Source organism: Augochlora pura, chromosome 1 (genome assembly GCF_028453695.1).
Source record: "Augochlora pura isolate Apur16 chromosome 1, APUR_v2.2.1, whole genome shotgun sequence".
Lineage (NCBI taxonomy): Eukaryota > Metazoa > Arthropoda > Insecta > Hymenoptera > Halictidae > Augochlora > Augochlora pura.
Genome location: NC_135772.1, coordinates 11,430,771 through 11,448,025, shown reverse-complemented (window position 1 = coordinate 11,448,025; position 17,255 = coordinate 11,430,771). Strand labels below are relative to the sequence as shown.

Below are 17,255 nucleotides of genomic sequence, written 5' to 3'. Positions count from 1 at the left end.
AAGCATATTAAATTATATTTTTGTCAAATACAGTATACAAAATACAGTACCGTAAAACCTAAATTATCTGGCCTTTGTTATGTGAATTTGTTATTATTCAAATATGGCTCGCATAAAGATCTATCTCATTCATTTACGATACGATTTACTATATAAATCAATATGGATCTGTTATACCTATTTATATACTTATTTATTAAAACCTATTTAAAATTGATGGAACTATGAAGGAATAAAAATCTTAGAAGCAACAGACCTCAGCTGTTTCGGTATTAAATGTCTTTCTAGGACAAATCAATTTCCATATTGTAGAAACAGTTGTGCTCAATGGTTGGTAGTTCTATCATAAATTTCGTAATAGGGTATCGATCGAGCGTTCCTTTCTCTTTGATCACGAATTTCCAGACTACGACAGGTCGCCGCGTAATTAAAGAATCAGTCCGTATAAACACGAAGCGCTTTTATGGTCGTCGAGTGTCGTAAACGTCTCTGTTTCCACCACCGGTGCCCTCCCTCGGCGTTCGCAGATCCAGCGATCGTTGACCCGCGAATATAACCGGCAGTCGAGGGTAAAATCGTCTTGTCGCGAGAACAAAATAATACGTCAATTATCAGCGTGGGGCGTAAATGGTAAGTAGCCTCGGGCAAAGGAGATCCCGCGCTCGTTTTACAGCCTCTACGTGACCGAATAGACTATAGATGATAAGCGGAGCCGCGTAAAGAGCGGAAGGGGACGATAGAATAATATCGTACGAGGAACCCACGCTCTGCCTTAATCACGATCGTTTGCGGAGAGATACGGCTTAATTAAGATCAACATATGCACTGTTTCGTGCACACCAACAACTGGACGCTCCTTGTCCCCTAATTCCTGGAAGCCCCGAGCATATTTACGTTCGATTTCTTTATTCATGCGACGATAATTTCAATATGACGATAACAAACCGTCCGGCGGTGAATAAATTTATTAACCTTACATTGAACTTTGCTCGAAGTCACAAAGACGTAACTGTACCGTTCATAATTTAACTAATAGGTTCTATTAGTTTACGATATCGAACCGAGTTATCGAAATAAAAATAATTAGGCTAATAGAACTTTCGAATTGTATATTTAGTATTGCTTCTCGAATTGTTATTTAACAGGTGTCTATCCTCGATAAGCATACCGTGCCAAAAAATTGATAAAGTGGGCCGATCAAATGATAAGCGTAATGAAGCTCGTATAAGTATTGTCATTTTGTGTCAATCTAGTAATCAATTTCACGCTTTCAATTTTACAATTTGTTTCCGTATTAGTTCAGAAATGAACGCGATTAAATATGGACGCAAATATTTTCTCATTATCAACGCAGGAATACGTACTTGAAGTTGGAAACTACAAATAATAAGAATATCGAACGAGATAACGATTTTAGACAAATACGACATACCATATTTAAGTACGTACTGAAATTGATAGGAAGAATCAATATCGCGATGTCTAGTCAAACATTGAGAGTAAAAATAGCATTAACGTCTACAAGGTGTTCCGTAAATGTTACGTCGTGTAAAGATCAATCAAAAAGAAATAATAATATTTTATAACAATTTCACGTTCTATGTTCTAATTGAACGTTTAGGTATCGCCAACTACAAGGTCAGAGATGACGAAGAAATGCAAAATCCAAGCCCATATCGAATGCTTTAAGCAGACATGAAAAGGCTTCCGATACTTTCATACCTTCAAGAGGCCAATAAATCTGAATAGGTGACTAATGAACGCCGCAAGTCACAATTGAAAATCATTGAATTTTATGCACCAAATTTTTCACACTATTCATTTCACAGACTTGTGAAACAAAACATCAATCCATTTTTCATTAAATCACAATTGTTGAACTATCGAACAGTTGAGAATGAGCTTTTGAGTGGTGACAGTACAAACATGTATCCAATACAAATAATTCTAGTTGGAAAGAAATATTTGTCCACTATTTCTTTTACAATTGTTTCCTGAAACAATTTGATTTTTGTTTTTGATTTCAGACCTGTTTGGTTTCTAGCCACCCTGAATATCATGTCGGGAGTCTCGTGAAATCGCACCACCGTGTGAACACGTAAATTGGAGACTTGATAAAGGCAGCAGGAAATCAGAAAACATGCGAGACTTCCCATCCTTTTAAACCGCTTATCTTTACTTCGAGTGGAGCATCAAGCGTGGCTCTGTTCGAGCGGGCACATGTTTGCTTGGCCTAAAACAACACAGTACCACTGCCACGCGGCTCGTGTGTCAGTGGCCTTATCGACGCAGCGTGTTCGAGCCTGTTCGCACTTGTTCAGAGCGTGTGTATGTGTGATGCCGGGGCGCCACAAGTTCGCGCGAGCATGCTCAAACCAGACCCCGTACCCCACGAAGAATAGTTGCGAGATCCTGTGAGATCTCGAAACCCCGCGATCAAGTTTCCGGAAAGAAGGGATGACGTAATTCGGTCTGGTACGCGGCAGATCGAGAGAAATTTAAATGATATTTTTTTATTCGCTGCTGGATATACAGAGCTGATAACGCGGCTGCGATAATACGGCGGGAGGGCAGCGGATTCTGAACCGGGTAGAGCGCAAGGCCGCGAAGGAAACGTCGAGTGTGCTGCTTATCTTGTTTTCGATAGGACTTCAAGGACGCGCCCGAGTTGTATGCTCCCGAGTCTGGTGCTCTTTCGAGCTTGGTCTCGATCGCCTACATGCTGTACGGAAGGCAGCGATACCTCAACCTTGTTGGATTTGGTCGTCGAAACACTGAGAACATTAAACCTGTCGTGCCGGTCAAATTGAACGGTCCCAAATTTTTGATTTTAATATTGTTGAGATTATAAAGACTCTCTCACAAGAAATACCAATTTGTCTAAATACATTAAGTCTTAAAATTCTTATAAAGTAACACATGGCAGACATCTTTGGAGCTTGGTATATAGAATAGAAATCATAATCGCTTGATTTAATCAGTTCTGATTCGATTAATCGTCATTAAAATTTTCATGATTCACTAAGGTCTGTAGAAACATTAACAAATATATGTCGAAAAACTTAATGGATAAAATAATAAATAATTCTGAGCATACACGGTGATATTTTTCTGACAAAGGTAAATTGTGCTAACTCGTGACTAAGCTCTGGATTTTTGTGTAAACTAAGATCTATCTTATGTCTATCTAACGCTGTAAATTCCACCTATATTTGTCACAAATACAGTGCAAGGAAAGATACCAAGAGAGAAGACTCGAAATCGAGACGGCATGGTGAACCATATCAATTGAATCGAGCACAGTCGAACGTCGATAGTATGGGATCTCACCTCTATCAATCCATCGATACCGCATCAAACAGAATAAACGTCCGCGGTCGTCTAATAAAGCCGATAAGCGTGCCGCCAACGATTGCCGTATGGTTTTCGTCAACGTGAGAACTGTGAAAAACACAACCCAGCGATACGTACATATGTAAAAAAAAGAAAAGAAATATGAAAAATAAGAACAGATCGCGGTAACTAGAAAAACGAAACGAGCAGAGGGAACAAAGGAGCTTTGAGAGTTCGATGCACCTTCTTTATCGCCGAACGATACCAATACCGGCAGGAGTCCGCATTGGTCTGCTCCTTGGCGACGTCACCGTATCAATTGTCCGGGTACCGTGTGATAATGAATACGTCTCTTTCTCCTCTTCTACCCTATTGTACTCTCCGCGCGTATTCTTTCGCCCGCGCTGTCACAGCGGCCGAGCAGAGAACAAAGGCCAAGCGTGTTAAACGTGAAATGTTTTATCGGGAAAAAATTAAAAAGACTGCCGATAAGAAGATTCTTACGAAACTATTCTTACTAATCGACCAACTGGAAATATCTTCTATCGTGCTGTCCGATCGTAGCGACAGTACTGGACATTCAGAATTGATGGCTCGAGACTTTCATTGGTCTTATTTTGGTGTACGAGATTGACTTGTTGTGAAAATACAAATATTTTCTCATCGACAGAAGTTGAAGGTTAATTCTTTCTTTAATAACTTTACGATAAATTAGTATGTAATTCATTCATTTTCCTAGTATTTTATATTTCACCAGTTTAGCCATAAATGCATCGAATCCATCAGTCAGCAATTGAAAACTAATAATAAGATTTATCCAAGTTGCCCTTTGTACTTATTCTTGAAGTTATTTTTGCAGATTCTTCCCCTATACAAAAACTATTTAAGTCAATTAAAAAAGATGCCCTCTCGCAATAATATTTCGGGTTCGCGTACACGCTACTCTGCTTGCAATTAGTCGAACACGCAGCAAAGCCATTGAATTTCGGACCTTCTATTTGCATCGTCGACCACGTCATTAGAAATCAGAGGATACTTAGCGTATCAGCGGGCGAGCCCGTTAACGAAACCGTGGCTAATGAGTCAAACTTCCTATCGCAGTCGAGAGTTCGCGCAGACCTCGAATCTCGCGGGAAACCAGCACGCGATAGTCTCCCGCTGATAACAGGGAATCCGTGTCACGACTGACAAATGAGCATCGAAATTGACTAGACCGAACAGGTCGCTTAGCCAGACCTGTTGCGTTTTCTAATTTTAACTCTCAGCTCTGTATCTCCTCTTCAGGCTATTGAAACGCGCGGAGCTAATCGAGCGGCGACGACTTTCAAACGCCCGCAAGCTGAATAAACCTAAAGAACAAAATGGACGTACCGTACTACTTGAGCATCCTTTGCATGTCGAAGGAAGTAGTTTAAAATATCGTGGTCGATGGAAGTCGTATAAAAAATACTAAACACGTAAAACTCATTTATAGGAGTTAAAGGCAATAAGTTGCGGAAAAAGTCGCATCAAATAACGTAACTTCACAAGACGTATTTATTATATATCCGATAAAATTCCACGTAAAAAGATTCTAAATAATGGCCTTAAGAAGTTTTGAAGAATATTCTTCAAAATGACTTCGGTCATTTCTCAAAAAAGTTCAAGCAGTCCAATCGTAATGAAAGAATTATTGTTATCTTCGAAGGTGTTCAAATATTTGGACATGCGTATTGACTGTACGCGAATGAAAACGAATCCTTGAAGAGACCAATTGCGAAGATGGGGAACAGCGCGGCGAGCACGCAGCACAATCTGTTCCCAGCAAAAGAAGACCGGTCAGCGAGTAGTAGGACTATAAACAATGACTTTCTAACAGGGATGGATGCGCGAACGTGGGCCCCGGGCAAGGCGAGCATCGCAGGGAGTTGATAGATTCCAGATGCTGGTATGTAACGGGGCCGTGAAGTATGGTCCGGGCGTGTGTGTAAAAACGTTGAGAAAGCTAGCGAGGAACGGTGAACGCGAGCAAGTTGATCTCGCGTTTAACCTTTCGCATGTTTCTTCCGAGAAATTAACGAGTGACCGATAAGATACCCGGTCATTGCAAACGTAAAACTCGGGATGCGCTTCTTGGTAAACATTTAGAACAGGCTCGAGCAGGTTCGAACAGGTTCGAACAGGTTCTAGCAGGTTTCAATAGTATCCATGGACAGGATAATACAGACTCGAGCTTGACAATGAACTACAAGATCAGAGTTGAACAATGAACTACAAGATCAGAGTTGAACAATGAACTACAAGATCAGAGTTGAACAATGAACTACAAGATTTACTTTTGTGAAATTTGCAAAAATCGATAGTAGAACCACGGTTTTCGTAGTAACAGGAGCGTTCGGATAATAGAATAATTACTAAATTAAACTAACTCATACATGTACCGCCTTATATGAAACTATTCACGCATGAATATTCAGATAGAGAGTTTAGGACATTTGTGATTCTACTATATTTAAATTGTTTACGTTTACGATGCTAGAAAATAATGCCGGCTTCTATTTGTCAATATTTAATTATCGTAATAATAAAATTTTATTTTAAAATCTCTATTGCCAAATAACATCTATATGAACAGTATTAAATTTGTAATAGAATTTTCAATTTTATTTTTTGGAAAGCTTAGAATTCGTGACATGACATCATCAGTCAGAAGCTATTTCTGCGTATATTACAATAAAGTCGGCGTATTCATTGCAGCCATTTGGAATATCGCGTTGAAAGTCTGATAAATCAAATTGAATCGAACGTCGAAAACAACAGCCAGCCAACGACAAATATTTTTTACTCATTGCTATCGATCTGTTGCCATTGAATATATGATTAACCGTCGTGTAAGCGATAATTATATTACTCAAAACAAACACTCGTTGAAAATTGGCGTTCGGTGCTGAAGACCGGACTGTCCGGTGTGACTCATGCGTCATCGACGAGCCGCTGCGAAACTAATTTTGTTTTGTAACTAGCTATTAAAAAAATGGCGTGTAATATCGCATCACCGTTGACTGGGGGAAACCTTTAGGCGAGGGAGCAGGTAGCGTCTTGTTTGCTTGGGCAGCGCATGCGACGTATTTACCTCGATTTCGTTAAAATTTTAACGTCTACCCGAGATTCGGGAGAGCGATAAGCCTTGTGTACGCCCGTGTCGCCTGCTGCAACGAATGACGGTTTCGGCGTTGAATAATGGAACCATTAATCGTTTGTATTCTGTGGAATTATCGTGGTTCAAAGCTACAAGGATTTTAAGTTGATTGAAATGTTTATATCAATTGCGAATGTGAAACCGGCATTTAAGTCTATCATTGTTTCTACTTCCACAATTGCGCGCGTCAAAGTTATAAGCTGAAGATGTACAGCACTCCTTCGTATGTAAATTACGGTCAGCAAATTGTACGTATCTTTTTATAGAGACCTACAGTCCAATTGCGAGTTATAAAGGTCACGCGACGATGGTTCTTATATCATAGTATAAACGCTGTTAGAGCAATTACTTTTTGTTTTAATCGCGATATCTTCTGGGAGAAGTAGATATTTTCATTTGAAATCGAGAAATACCGTAACGTTCAGTGTTCGGCCATTATTAAGGTACCAAAATACATAAATTGACTTTGAAATCACAATTTGAAAAAAATCCGATATGAGAACAGTTCTGTAAAAACAGAATCAAAAAGCTTTCGACCATTTGCAATAATTTGACAGCTACAAGTAGGGAAATGTATTTGATAATAAAAATCGTGCAGCGTCCATTAAGTTTGTTGGTAACCTCCGACATAAATAAAGTATCTATCAATCACTTTCCCCCTATTCACAGAATCCCACGCTTTCCCGTACCTGGATTTCTAATTACAGCCAGTGCATACGTGCCGCATAAATTTATGGTGCATGGGGTATTGCACTCCTCTCGCCTAACTCGGCTACCGGGTTTAACCCCTAACTGGAAGAACAGGATCAAAATAACCTATACTATCCCTCAAGGAGTCCTGCGAGACTGGTTATAACGCTCGTCTACCTGAATGGCCTGTCCTTTTCATAAGTATCCTATTATCAACGTTTCCAGAACAAAGTATTGTTCCATATGGAAACGTTCAAACAATCGCATCTCCTTGATTCTTTCTTGCGACTATATTTAATTTCTCTGCTTCAAAAATGTTAAGTATATTGTACTCTGTTATTTTTAGAGTGATTGAAAATTAAACGGTTTCTAGTATCGGTATCGTTAACTGGTAGTTAATAGCAACATTCTAGTTGGAAGAAACATTCGGCTCTGTTAGTAATTTAATGAAAACGTGGGTGGAGAACACGTATCCTAATTTCTTGCCTCATCCGAACACCAAGACACGTCGTGTCGTTCACATATGAGTAACCCCAATTTTTAAATAGGTCTTTAAATTTATATTGTACTATATTCAATTCAAACCGGACGTTACTACGATATTCAAAATGCAAAATAGTCAAACTAGTAGTTACTGCAGTAAATTTCAAGGGTAGAATGTCCCCACATGCTTCCCCAAACACTGGGAAGAAATCGAGAAACAGAACTAGGTTCATTCAGAGGAGGTTTCACGTCTTCGCCGATGACACGAAAAGAAGCAAGAAAAAGCTGTGGCCTCGCGAGAGTGCCCGCGCGCGCGCCGAAGCTCGGACCCGTTTCTCGAGGTCTTCGAGAAGCGAAGGCGGCCTATGACCGCGCGCAACAACATTGAGAACCAGAACCCAGATCGCCGGAACCGGTTCTCGCTCGCTTCGAAAACAATTTTACGATCTCGGGGGAGCCGAACGGCGCGGCGAGCAGGGCTAGTAACAGAAGGCAGGGGTAGAAAAGGAAAGATTCGACGACAAGAACGTGTCTCAACGAGCCGCCGCGTACCCAGATGGAACGTATATCCTCATCAACCTCGGGTCATAGAGTAGGAAGAGGTTCGATGCCGGCGATAGAGGGAAAACATGAAAGAGCGAAGAAAAGAGGGGAAAAAGAAGTAGCGGACATACGACATTGGGATTCGCGGGTTAAAAATAATTCAAAGCAATCTATCGTTGGTTATGCGGTTTCTCTCTTCGTGCCTCCGATCCCTCTGTCTGCTCTCATCGTTCAATTTACGCGACTTCAAAGGCGCTCGGCGAGAGAAACTCTCCAGTCGCCGATGATAATAAACAGACACGTTAGATTTCGCTGGCAATCGAAACTGGCTCCCGTTGGCCGACGGTGTTGCGTAACGAGGCGGCGGCGGTGGCGGCGAGCAGAGAAAAACATTAGAAATGCAAAACTATGGAGCGAGTCGGCGACCAGGCACCGCAAACTTGTCTTGTAATGACTGTGTAGTTAACACGGCTACCGAACAAACCGCTTCATTATTTCCACGGCTCGGCCGCGAAATATCGCTGCAATTCCGCGGCTGATGAGATCCTGTTCTCGGCTGGCAATTTCGGAGAACCACAAGGCGTTTATGAATGAATTCGGCATAGCTCCGAATGCAAATCGGCCGACACACGAGGAGGCCAACGTGACCGAATCAATCTCCGACCTGAACACTGTTGCAAATACGCTCTGCGCACGGTAGCAAGGAAACCACGATTTAATTCTGATCCGGCACCCGTGTCGAGTCGACACATTTTTCACTGATTCTGAAGAAACCACCATTCTGTTTTGTTGTCAATAATCTTATTTTAAATACTTTCTGTTTCATTTCGGAAAATGAAATTTACAGAGTTCATCGTTCGTAACTCTATCAGATTTAGTTTTTATTTCTGTTGAATCAGTTTGACGAATTTATATTTCTTGGCAGACGATAGAGTGGAATACAAAATAGTATAACTATTTCTATTGTTTTTTTTTTTAACCATTTCGGTAATCAGAAACATCAAAATGAGATGAATTTATCATTGGTATCAATATAGCTACTGTACACGCGAAAATATAAAAGTAAATGTATTATTTAAACCAATGATTATGCATTGAAATTCATATACAAAGAATTCCAATTGTTTCGCTTAATTTAATACAGTTCTGTAGAAGTCTAACAAATTAGTATTGCATTAGAATTTGCTTTTTTCATCCATTAAAAAGTAAATGAAGATAAAAAATATTTCTAGGCGAATGTATATCTCATATTGAAATTAATCAATGTCTTTCTGGTTTAAAAAGGGTTTCCCGAATTGGAGAAATTGTTGTCACACTCTTTAAGTTTCCATCTGGGTATCTAAACGCAATTAATAACACTTGATCTTTATTTTATATAATTCCTTTTCTTCTTTCAATTTTTTTTTCATTACGAAACAGTAAATGCATATGACTTGATAACACTGTTATTTTTGAGACAATAAATTCAGCTTCCTCTATACCAGCCTCAGCCAGATATCTGAGCTTTACGCTCATCTCTTACAATAGCTGAATCATTACTCATTGCCAACACGAGAAAGAATTGTCTGACGATACCAATCAATGGGTGTTCAATCTACAGGGAGCAAAGTATCTGATTACAGGGACAGATAAAGAAAGTCGCGAGACAAACTGCCCGATAAGTATGCGGATACGCAAAACTTTGCGACAAATCCATTCCGACGACTGAACTTTGATATTCAAACGCGTTCGATTCGCTTATCTCCCCGCCTTCAACCGCGAACTAACAGAAATTGGCAACAAAGTATCGGTAATCATGCAAATACGATTAAGCAAAAAATGTTTCCGAAACAACGTGACTCCGAGGAGATAAAAAATGTTATAGTGTATTGATTATAACCCGACGTGTCCACTAAAAAGACAATTATTTCTTATGTTTTATACAGCGTTGGACAATCTATTTAGCAAATTTGCAATTGTCAAACTCAGCGATTTGAAATTATGCGTAGTATGTTACAAAACAGTAAGTATCCGAATTTACAATATTGATCCAGTTCAAGGATGCAATATATTTTGATGCTCGAAAATTATCATGAACAAAGATTGCGGCTATCACCCAACTTTGTCGAATTATTTACGTACTTCTTAACTCGATTAACAGGTTCTTAAGTAACGAGTCACGTTCAATTCGCGTATCTGAAAATGAAAACCGTCGACGCAACGCATAGTCGAGAAGAATGCTGTAACGCATTATAATCAACAGTATACACATTACAAAGTTGCATACACAGAGAGTCGCAATAAACATATGACGTCTGTTGGCAACTCTGCTGCAGAAACGAATCAACACAAGCGACGACAAGCGACGACCAGAGACGTGCACCACGTGTTATTTACGTGAAGACGGTGCTGAATGCGCGAGTTCTGCATCGTTAGAGAATATAGAGTTTCGTTTATTCAGGTAGCAGAGATAAAGAAACATTGCCCATAGTTTTGCCAGCGAGCAGCTACCGCGTTCGAATTATTACATAAAAGTGACTCGGACAGCCGACTTTAAATGCGTTCCTCGTGTCGATTCTGATTAAGCAAGTTGCACCAATAAAACGTTATGTCCGGGGCCTAATAGTCCGATAGAAATCTCCAGAAATAAACAGTTCAACTCTGATCATTAAACGATCTTGCAAAATCCAGTTTGGAACTTACTTTCTCAATCGTAGAAAATTGTTCAGTCTAATCTGTACTGTATCCACTATGTTGTAAAATTGTTCACGCGTTAAGACCAGAACATAGTAATATAACAATTGCTGTGAACCGGCCATCGCGCGAAGCGTGTATGAAACATGTGAAACAATCAAATTACCGGTCGCTCGTTAGTATCGTTTAAAGTTCCTGGGCGCAAACGACCGCAGGAAGCGACACGGTACGTTATAAGAATACAACTTAGAGTTTACAGGTAGGCCAGCAAGGTTTCGGGTGAACGCGCAGGATGATGAAACTCGTCAATAAAACTGGCGATACACGGCGGCCTGGGAGGGGCAGAGGATAGATTTCTGACGCAAGAACGTAGGACTCCTGCGTGTCATCCCCGCGACCAATCCAAAATTTGTACCTACCAATATTGAACGAGGGGAACCGTTTACGGTCAGAGGCTGGTGCGACCGTGTTATGAAACCTTTCGAATTCAAACACGCACGGAAATAGAACGCGAACAATTTGCCAGAACAGTAGCTAACCGGTCCCCGTTCTCGAAAACCGTGACCTGACTCACCGCGAGCAAGTTTCTCGCCAGTTTTCTTTTTCTAGCTGTCACTTATTCCGTTCGTTTCCTTCGATCGGGGGTAACTAAGCCCGATACACAACGGAGATCCAGATTAGCACGAAGGCTACAGGTGCGCACGGAGCAACAGGAATGAACTGTAGTTCAGAGCGATCCTTATCTGGATTAAGAGTTTCGAATAACATATTCCACTTGAATATTATCAATCGATATCGATGCGGTGGTCTCGATTGCCTTGGAGGTAAGACACGCCGAGAAGCGACAGATTACTCATCGAGAATGAGTAACATGTTAATCGGTGGAAACAGACTCGTGTAGTCGCTTATTTGATCGACGATTCCTGCGTCTAGCTGATAGTGGCAATTTATCGGTGATTTTAACATTTTGCTAATTTGGTAATCTATTTTTGTCGTTAAATATCCGAGCAAACGAAACTTTATTAGATTTTTTTGTTTTCTAGTTTTGGTTTAGTTAAGTATTTATCTGGACGTTTTGATCGTCTTTGAGTCACTATTGAAACTTTGTCGAAACTTTCTTTTTGGGATTAAATGTAAAACTAATCTGTAAATGAAATATAAGGAAAACTCGCTTGCGCGTTGATAAATTAACAGTTTCATGAATTCGTCAGAATTATTGGGGGATTTTCAAATACAGCCTCGCAGACGGCAAGTAGTCGATTAAGGGTTAATAGCATCGCGATAGACAAGTTATATCATTTACGTTTGATTTATTATAGTCCGTTATTTGAAACAACCCGACACATATTGATGGCCGTAATGCACCCAATTGCAATCGCTGCAAGCTAATAGGATATGAAATACAGAACCGAACAACTATTATCAGTTTATCATACCAATTATAATACGTATAAGTCTCTTTTATTCACTCTACTCAATCGAGTTTCAAATTGATTGTTGAATAATAGTCTGTGACTATTATTCAAACGGGCTTTACGGGTAAAATTGACGCTAATAATTTCATGTAAATGTTTAATTTCAAATATGTACTTAAACATTGATCCATCCGAAAAGATGCAACGGAACCTAAGGAGAAAATGCAGTTTATAATGTCGTCATGCGTTAATTGCATTTTAAATATAGTTTAAATTGTTGCTGCATGAAAATGAAGATTGCTCGTCCATACTTCGTGAGTTGTTTTAGAACGCGACAACTAGAGATTTGAATAATTGGTAACGTTATTATAAAAAATGAGTCAATTTATCCATAGGTTTCTGATATTGCTACACATTTTTCAATCGGTTACTGTTGCGTGACTGAAAACTATATCGGAATTACAATATACATATGCAAGAGGAAGATTTTCATATTTTTCAAATAAGCACGACATATTTGATCACGGTAAATCAGAATCTTAACAAAGTTAAAGTTAAAAATTGCTATATTATTTTTCGAAAGAATATTTATATTCTTTGTAGTCTAAATGAACGAAAACTTCCAAAACCTGCGAATAGGGCAAAACCAATGCCTGTTTCGATTTTAACCGGTGCCGTCTGCGTCTGACTATTCTGGCACGGCACTCTATTTCTGCCGAACAAGTCGTAAGATCTCTGCGACTTTCCGAACATGCCGGTCGCATGTGCCTGTATGGAGAAATTGTATGCACGCGTACGTAACAGGGCCTTAATTGCGAGAAACGCGTGGAAACTGCCTGGAAAGCCGGTCGATCCCTCAGCTTCTTGCTGTTACCAGGCGAATAGGCACAGCGACGACCTGCGCGCTCGTCGAAAATGGTAAACTGACCGGCTCGCGCAAACGGACCGCTGGGACATTTAAATCGTGACGCGAATAAAAGGCAAAAAGTGCTAAACGAAAGATAGAGAAAAAAAAGATGTATGAAACAAACTTACGTCATTTCCAATCTGACCCATGTTGGCGGCACCACCACAATTCGCGATTGTATCCGCCTTCGGGTAAGACTCGGTCACGTTAGCCACAGGAATTTTGGACGATTTTAATAAATACACTATGTTTTAATATATATCTATGTACATAAATGTACGTATAAAGTTAAAATATGAAAGACTTCGGTAGTGTATACGAGTTGAATAATAAAAAAAATGGCTATTCTTGGTTTTAAAGCTCTCTTATTCCTTCTCTCTCGATCTCTCTCTTTCTTTCTCGCTCTGTGTCCCGTATAAAAGTCGGTAGTCGTGAAAATAATCCGCGATCTTCAACGCCGAGAACTCGTTCTCGCTCTCTCTTTCTTGCTCTCTTTTGGTTTCACCGGTTAGTTTTGACGGTAGGTTTTCCTTTGAGATTGAACGTCCGTGAGTTGTCACACTCGTGGAACACCGGTGAGAAATTACCAGTCATAATAAATATCACAGAAATATTGCTGGTACCCTGGCGCGAGCGGGTATCGAGATATTAGGCAGACCCGGCTTTTCTTTTCGTACCCACGATAGCAAGACGGGAGTCAAAGAAAATATAGAAGACTGACTATGTACGAGTGGAAATATCGTTCACATAAACACCGGCCACTCGAGAAAATAAAAAAAAAAGTAACTAGGAAGATCACACGAATTAGGTTACACTGGACATTACGTGCAGGGAGATTGTTACGGTGAACGATGTGCACGGAAAGAGAGCCGGTTGCTAACTGACGATAACTAATGCCACGATAGCCGAGCTGAGCGCGGCGATCATCTGATCGAGTTGCCCAGGAGGGGATGGAACAGCTGGAGAGGGGATTCGCCGGTTCTTCGTGCATGCCATTGGTCGACCGACAGTGCCGTAGCAACAGGGGGCAGTGACCCGGAGCGAGTACAGTAGAATTTTCAAGAAATTCAGCGAAAAATCATTCGTCTGTCGCTGGGCCGTCTTTGTCTAACTCTGACATTTCACTAATAAATTGGATTCTGTAATACGTTCGTCTTACAAATACAAGGCGTGCATCGAGTAGGTTTTGCCTTGGTAGAGGAGAACGAACGCGGAAAATCGTTGATACGAGGCTGGCGAACGCAGGCAGCCGGCTTGATCAGCTGATGCCTTAGCAACAGGAGTACGAACCATGCTAAAAATATCGACCCCATCTGATTATCCGGCCGATGCAACGCGTTGTGCGGCTTGCCGGTAGAAGTAAACGACGAAAGCCGGCTTGTCGCTGTATCCCAGGCTCGGCCTTTTCACGATTGAAAAAGTGGAAGCTTTCTGGAACATTTCAGAATTTTCCGAGGCTCGTGCACATCTGCCTACCGACCCACCCCTCTTTCCGACTACGGAAATCTTCTATCTGGCCATTTAAATGGTCAACGGGCGGTTTCTCGGCCTTTTAACGCACAGCTGACGGTTCAATAACTCGTCTGTTGCCATGTGAATTCTGGGGACTTTAAACCAGGAATATAGAGCAGTAAAACTAACTCGCACCTTTTAAAAAATATTACTAAAATACCGAGTTTCTAAAACTATACATTTTTGCAGTACTAACTAGTTGAAAACAACTAGGCTTTGGACATCATTGTTGCCAAAATATTTATTATTCGACAACCTGTTATAATATGAAACTGCGAATCTTTGTGTAAATCTAAATTTTCTATGTTTATTTCGAGGAACACGAGTCACTTAGAAATTTTTAACTTTTTCGATTTTCCCCAATTTTAAAAATTTTTCTACTATATTCATATTGATCATGAATGTAAAAAATTTGTAGTATAATAATAAGTATTAAATATATACTGAGATATGTTTCCAATAATACAACAACGAAAAAGTAAGAAATCTGGTCCCAATCATCCTGAATGAAGATAGATTAAATCTTTTGAGAAATATTAATAAGTAAATCTCCATCACAACATGGGTGCCTTGGTAACTTTAACAAGTACTTGCTTATAACGTTATTCGCGTATAAAATATTTCAAACAGGAATTACTTACACATATAAATATTACTCTTTTGTTGTCTATGATCTTACCACGCATACAAATTTTCTTTTTTCTTCTACGAAATCATACAGTGCGCGGTTGAGAACGTGACAAGTAGTTTCACATTACGATCACAGCCAGATACACGTTGCCGGGGTTCGAAGCGTCGGCAGCCGGTAATCTCTCCTCGCATAATCGAAGATTCTTTGAAGGCGGCTGTTCGCGTTGTTTATTAACGTTTATGAAAAGGCTCCTTCTTCACGGGGGTGGCAAGAGGGAGAGAGTATATTATCGCGATGGGTGCGTGCGCAAGGATGTTGTGAGTCGCGAATGTTCGTCGTGGCGAACATTCGTTGTAACTATACGGATCAATGAGAGCCGGCCTCTTTGTAACGAGGGGGAGAGATGATGAAGAGCCATTCTGGGCCTTTAAGGTTCCTTTGTCTTCCAAGGACAACGCGAAATAAAGCCTTGGTAAGAAGCGAGGTAGGGCTCTCTCCTTTTCATTTCCGCAAAACACTGACGCGCCTTTGTCAAGAGCACGAGTAACGTCGAGAAGATTGTGCGGCTGGGTTTTTTAATGCATAACTCCTCCAAGGAACCATTAATGATGACTTGGGATGCCGTAAATCATATTTAAAGCTGCGAATCTTTACCACCAACTTTGGTTAACTTTAGCCGTGACGCGATCGCTGTTGACAATATTTAATCCCTAATTCTGCAATCGATTCTTATCTTTGATTGCGTGCGGTTGCAATGCAATTTCATAAATACATTTGAACTTTCTTACTTTATTCTTGGTTGAACTTCTAGTTATAAGTTAAAAATGTCTTTCCTCTTTCAGTAATTGAAAAAGGTTGAAAATACTGTTTTGTATGTTATAAAAAAAATAATAAAGAAGGAAGTTGCTACTTCATGTCTTCTTTTTATTTGCTACTCTCGCAATTTACGTAATTATTGAATCACTTCTTGGACATCGCCAAGCAATTTTGTATGGCCATATTTATTTTAATAGTTAATTATTGATAATTGAAGAGTAGAATTTTATTTCGATTTAAAACGAATACGTAACTATAAGATTAAGTAAGATTTTGTAAAACATTTTCCATTGAAGTATTTCTTATAAATTTATTTGGATTCACTCTTATGCTTCTCTTCTCAATCTGTTCTAAATAGTAGTTATATTAATATGACATAATGGTAGTAGAATAGTTGTGTTCGAGTAAAATTAAATGATTAAAATAAGATATTCACTACGATATTCAATTGAAACATTTCGTCCGTTTTTGCCCATTTTTAAGATATACGAATACAAATTAAGATCATTATATTAGATTTTAAATTCTACTTATACAACTTTAGTAAAATATCGGAAACTTATTATTGACATTCAGAAAAACTAATTTCAAACAATGCTCGCGACTGTAGTGTCCGATTTTGCACTTTGGACATTGCGCTTTTGATTATGTATTCAAATTCAGCAATCTTAAAAGCATAAGGAGTGTTAATTTTCATAAGAATTGTGTGAAGTCAGATGAACTATGACCAACTGTTTGAAAAAAGGTATATTACATCAAGATTATTCGGACCGGAAAATTCGTTAGCAACAAGATTTTCGCTGTTATAACGACCGTAGGTTGCGGAGGGTGGGGTTCGCGCCCGGCCGAATTCCCAGAAGAAGGTGATTCGGAGGGATCCTCGGAACAGCTTGCTCGGGCCCGGAAACAGCCGTGGAAGACCGATATAGCCTAGCGGGCCACCACCTTCCGTGTGCGACTGCTCTCGGATCTTCTGGTCGATCATGTTCCACGAAGATCCGTGCTCGAGTTCCGCTCCTTCTCGCAACGACCGCGCGAATAACACGGCGAAGTTTCTATTATTTCGTATTCTCG

The 17,255-nt window shown here is 40.0% G+C and overlaps 1 protein-coding gene across 6 annotated transcripts in view; it reads right to left on the bottom strand.

The window, feature by feature from the left end:
* Positions 1 to 17,255, bottom strand: part of Sesn (Sestrin) — a 248,374-nt gene that overhangs the window by 25,823 nt on the left and 205,296 nt on the right. Inside the window, exon 1 of one of the 6 annotated variants that reach the window (XM_078185928.1) lies at positions 13,351 to 14,091. The exons of the other annotated variants lie outside the window; for them this stretch is intronic. Coding sequence (XP_078042054.1) covers positions 13,351 to 13,371 — 21 coding nt within the window. The 5' untranslated portion in view covers positions 13,372 to 14,091. Of the gene's footprint in view, positions 1 to 13,350; positions 14,092 to 17,255 lie in introns of those variants that run through there. 6 annotated transcript variants of the gene reach the window in all.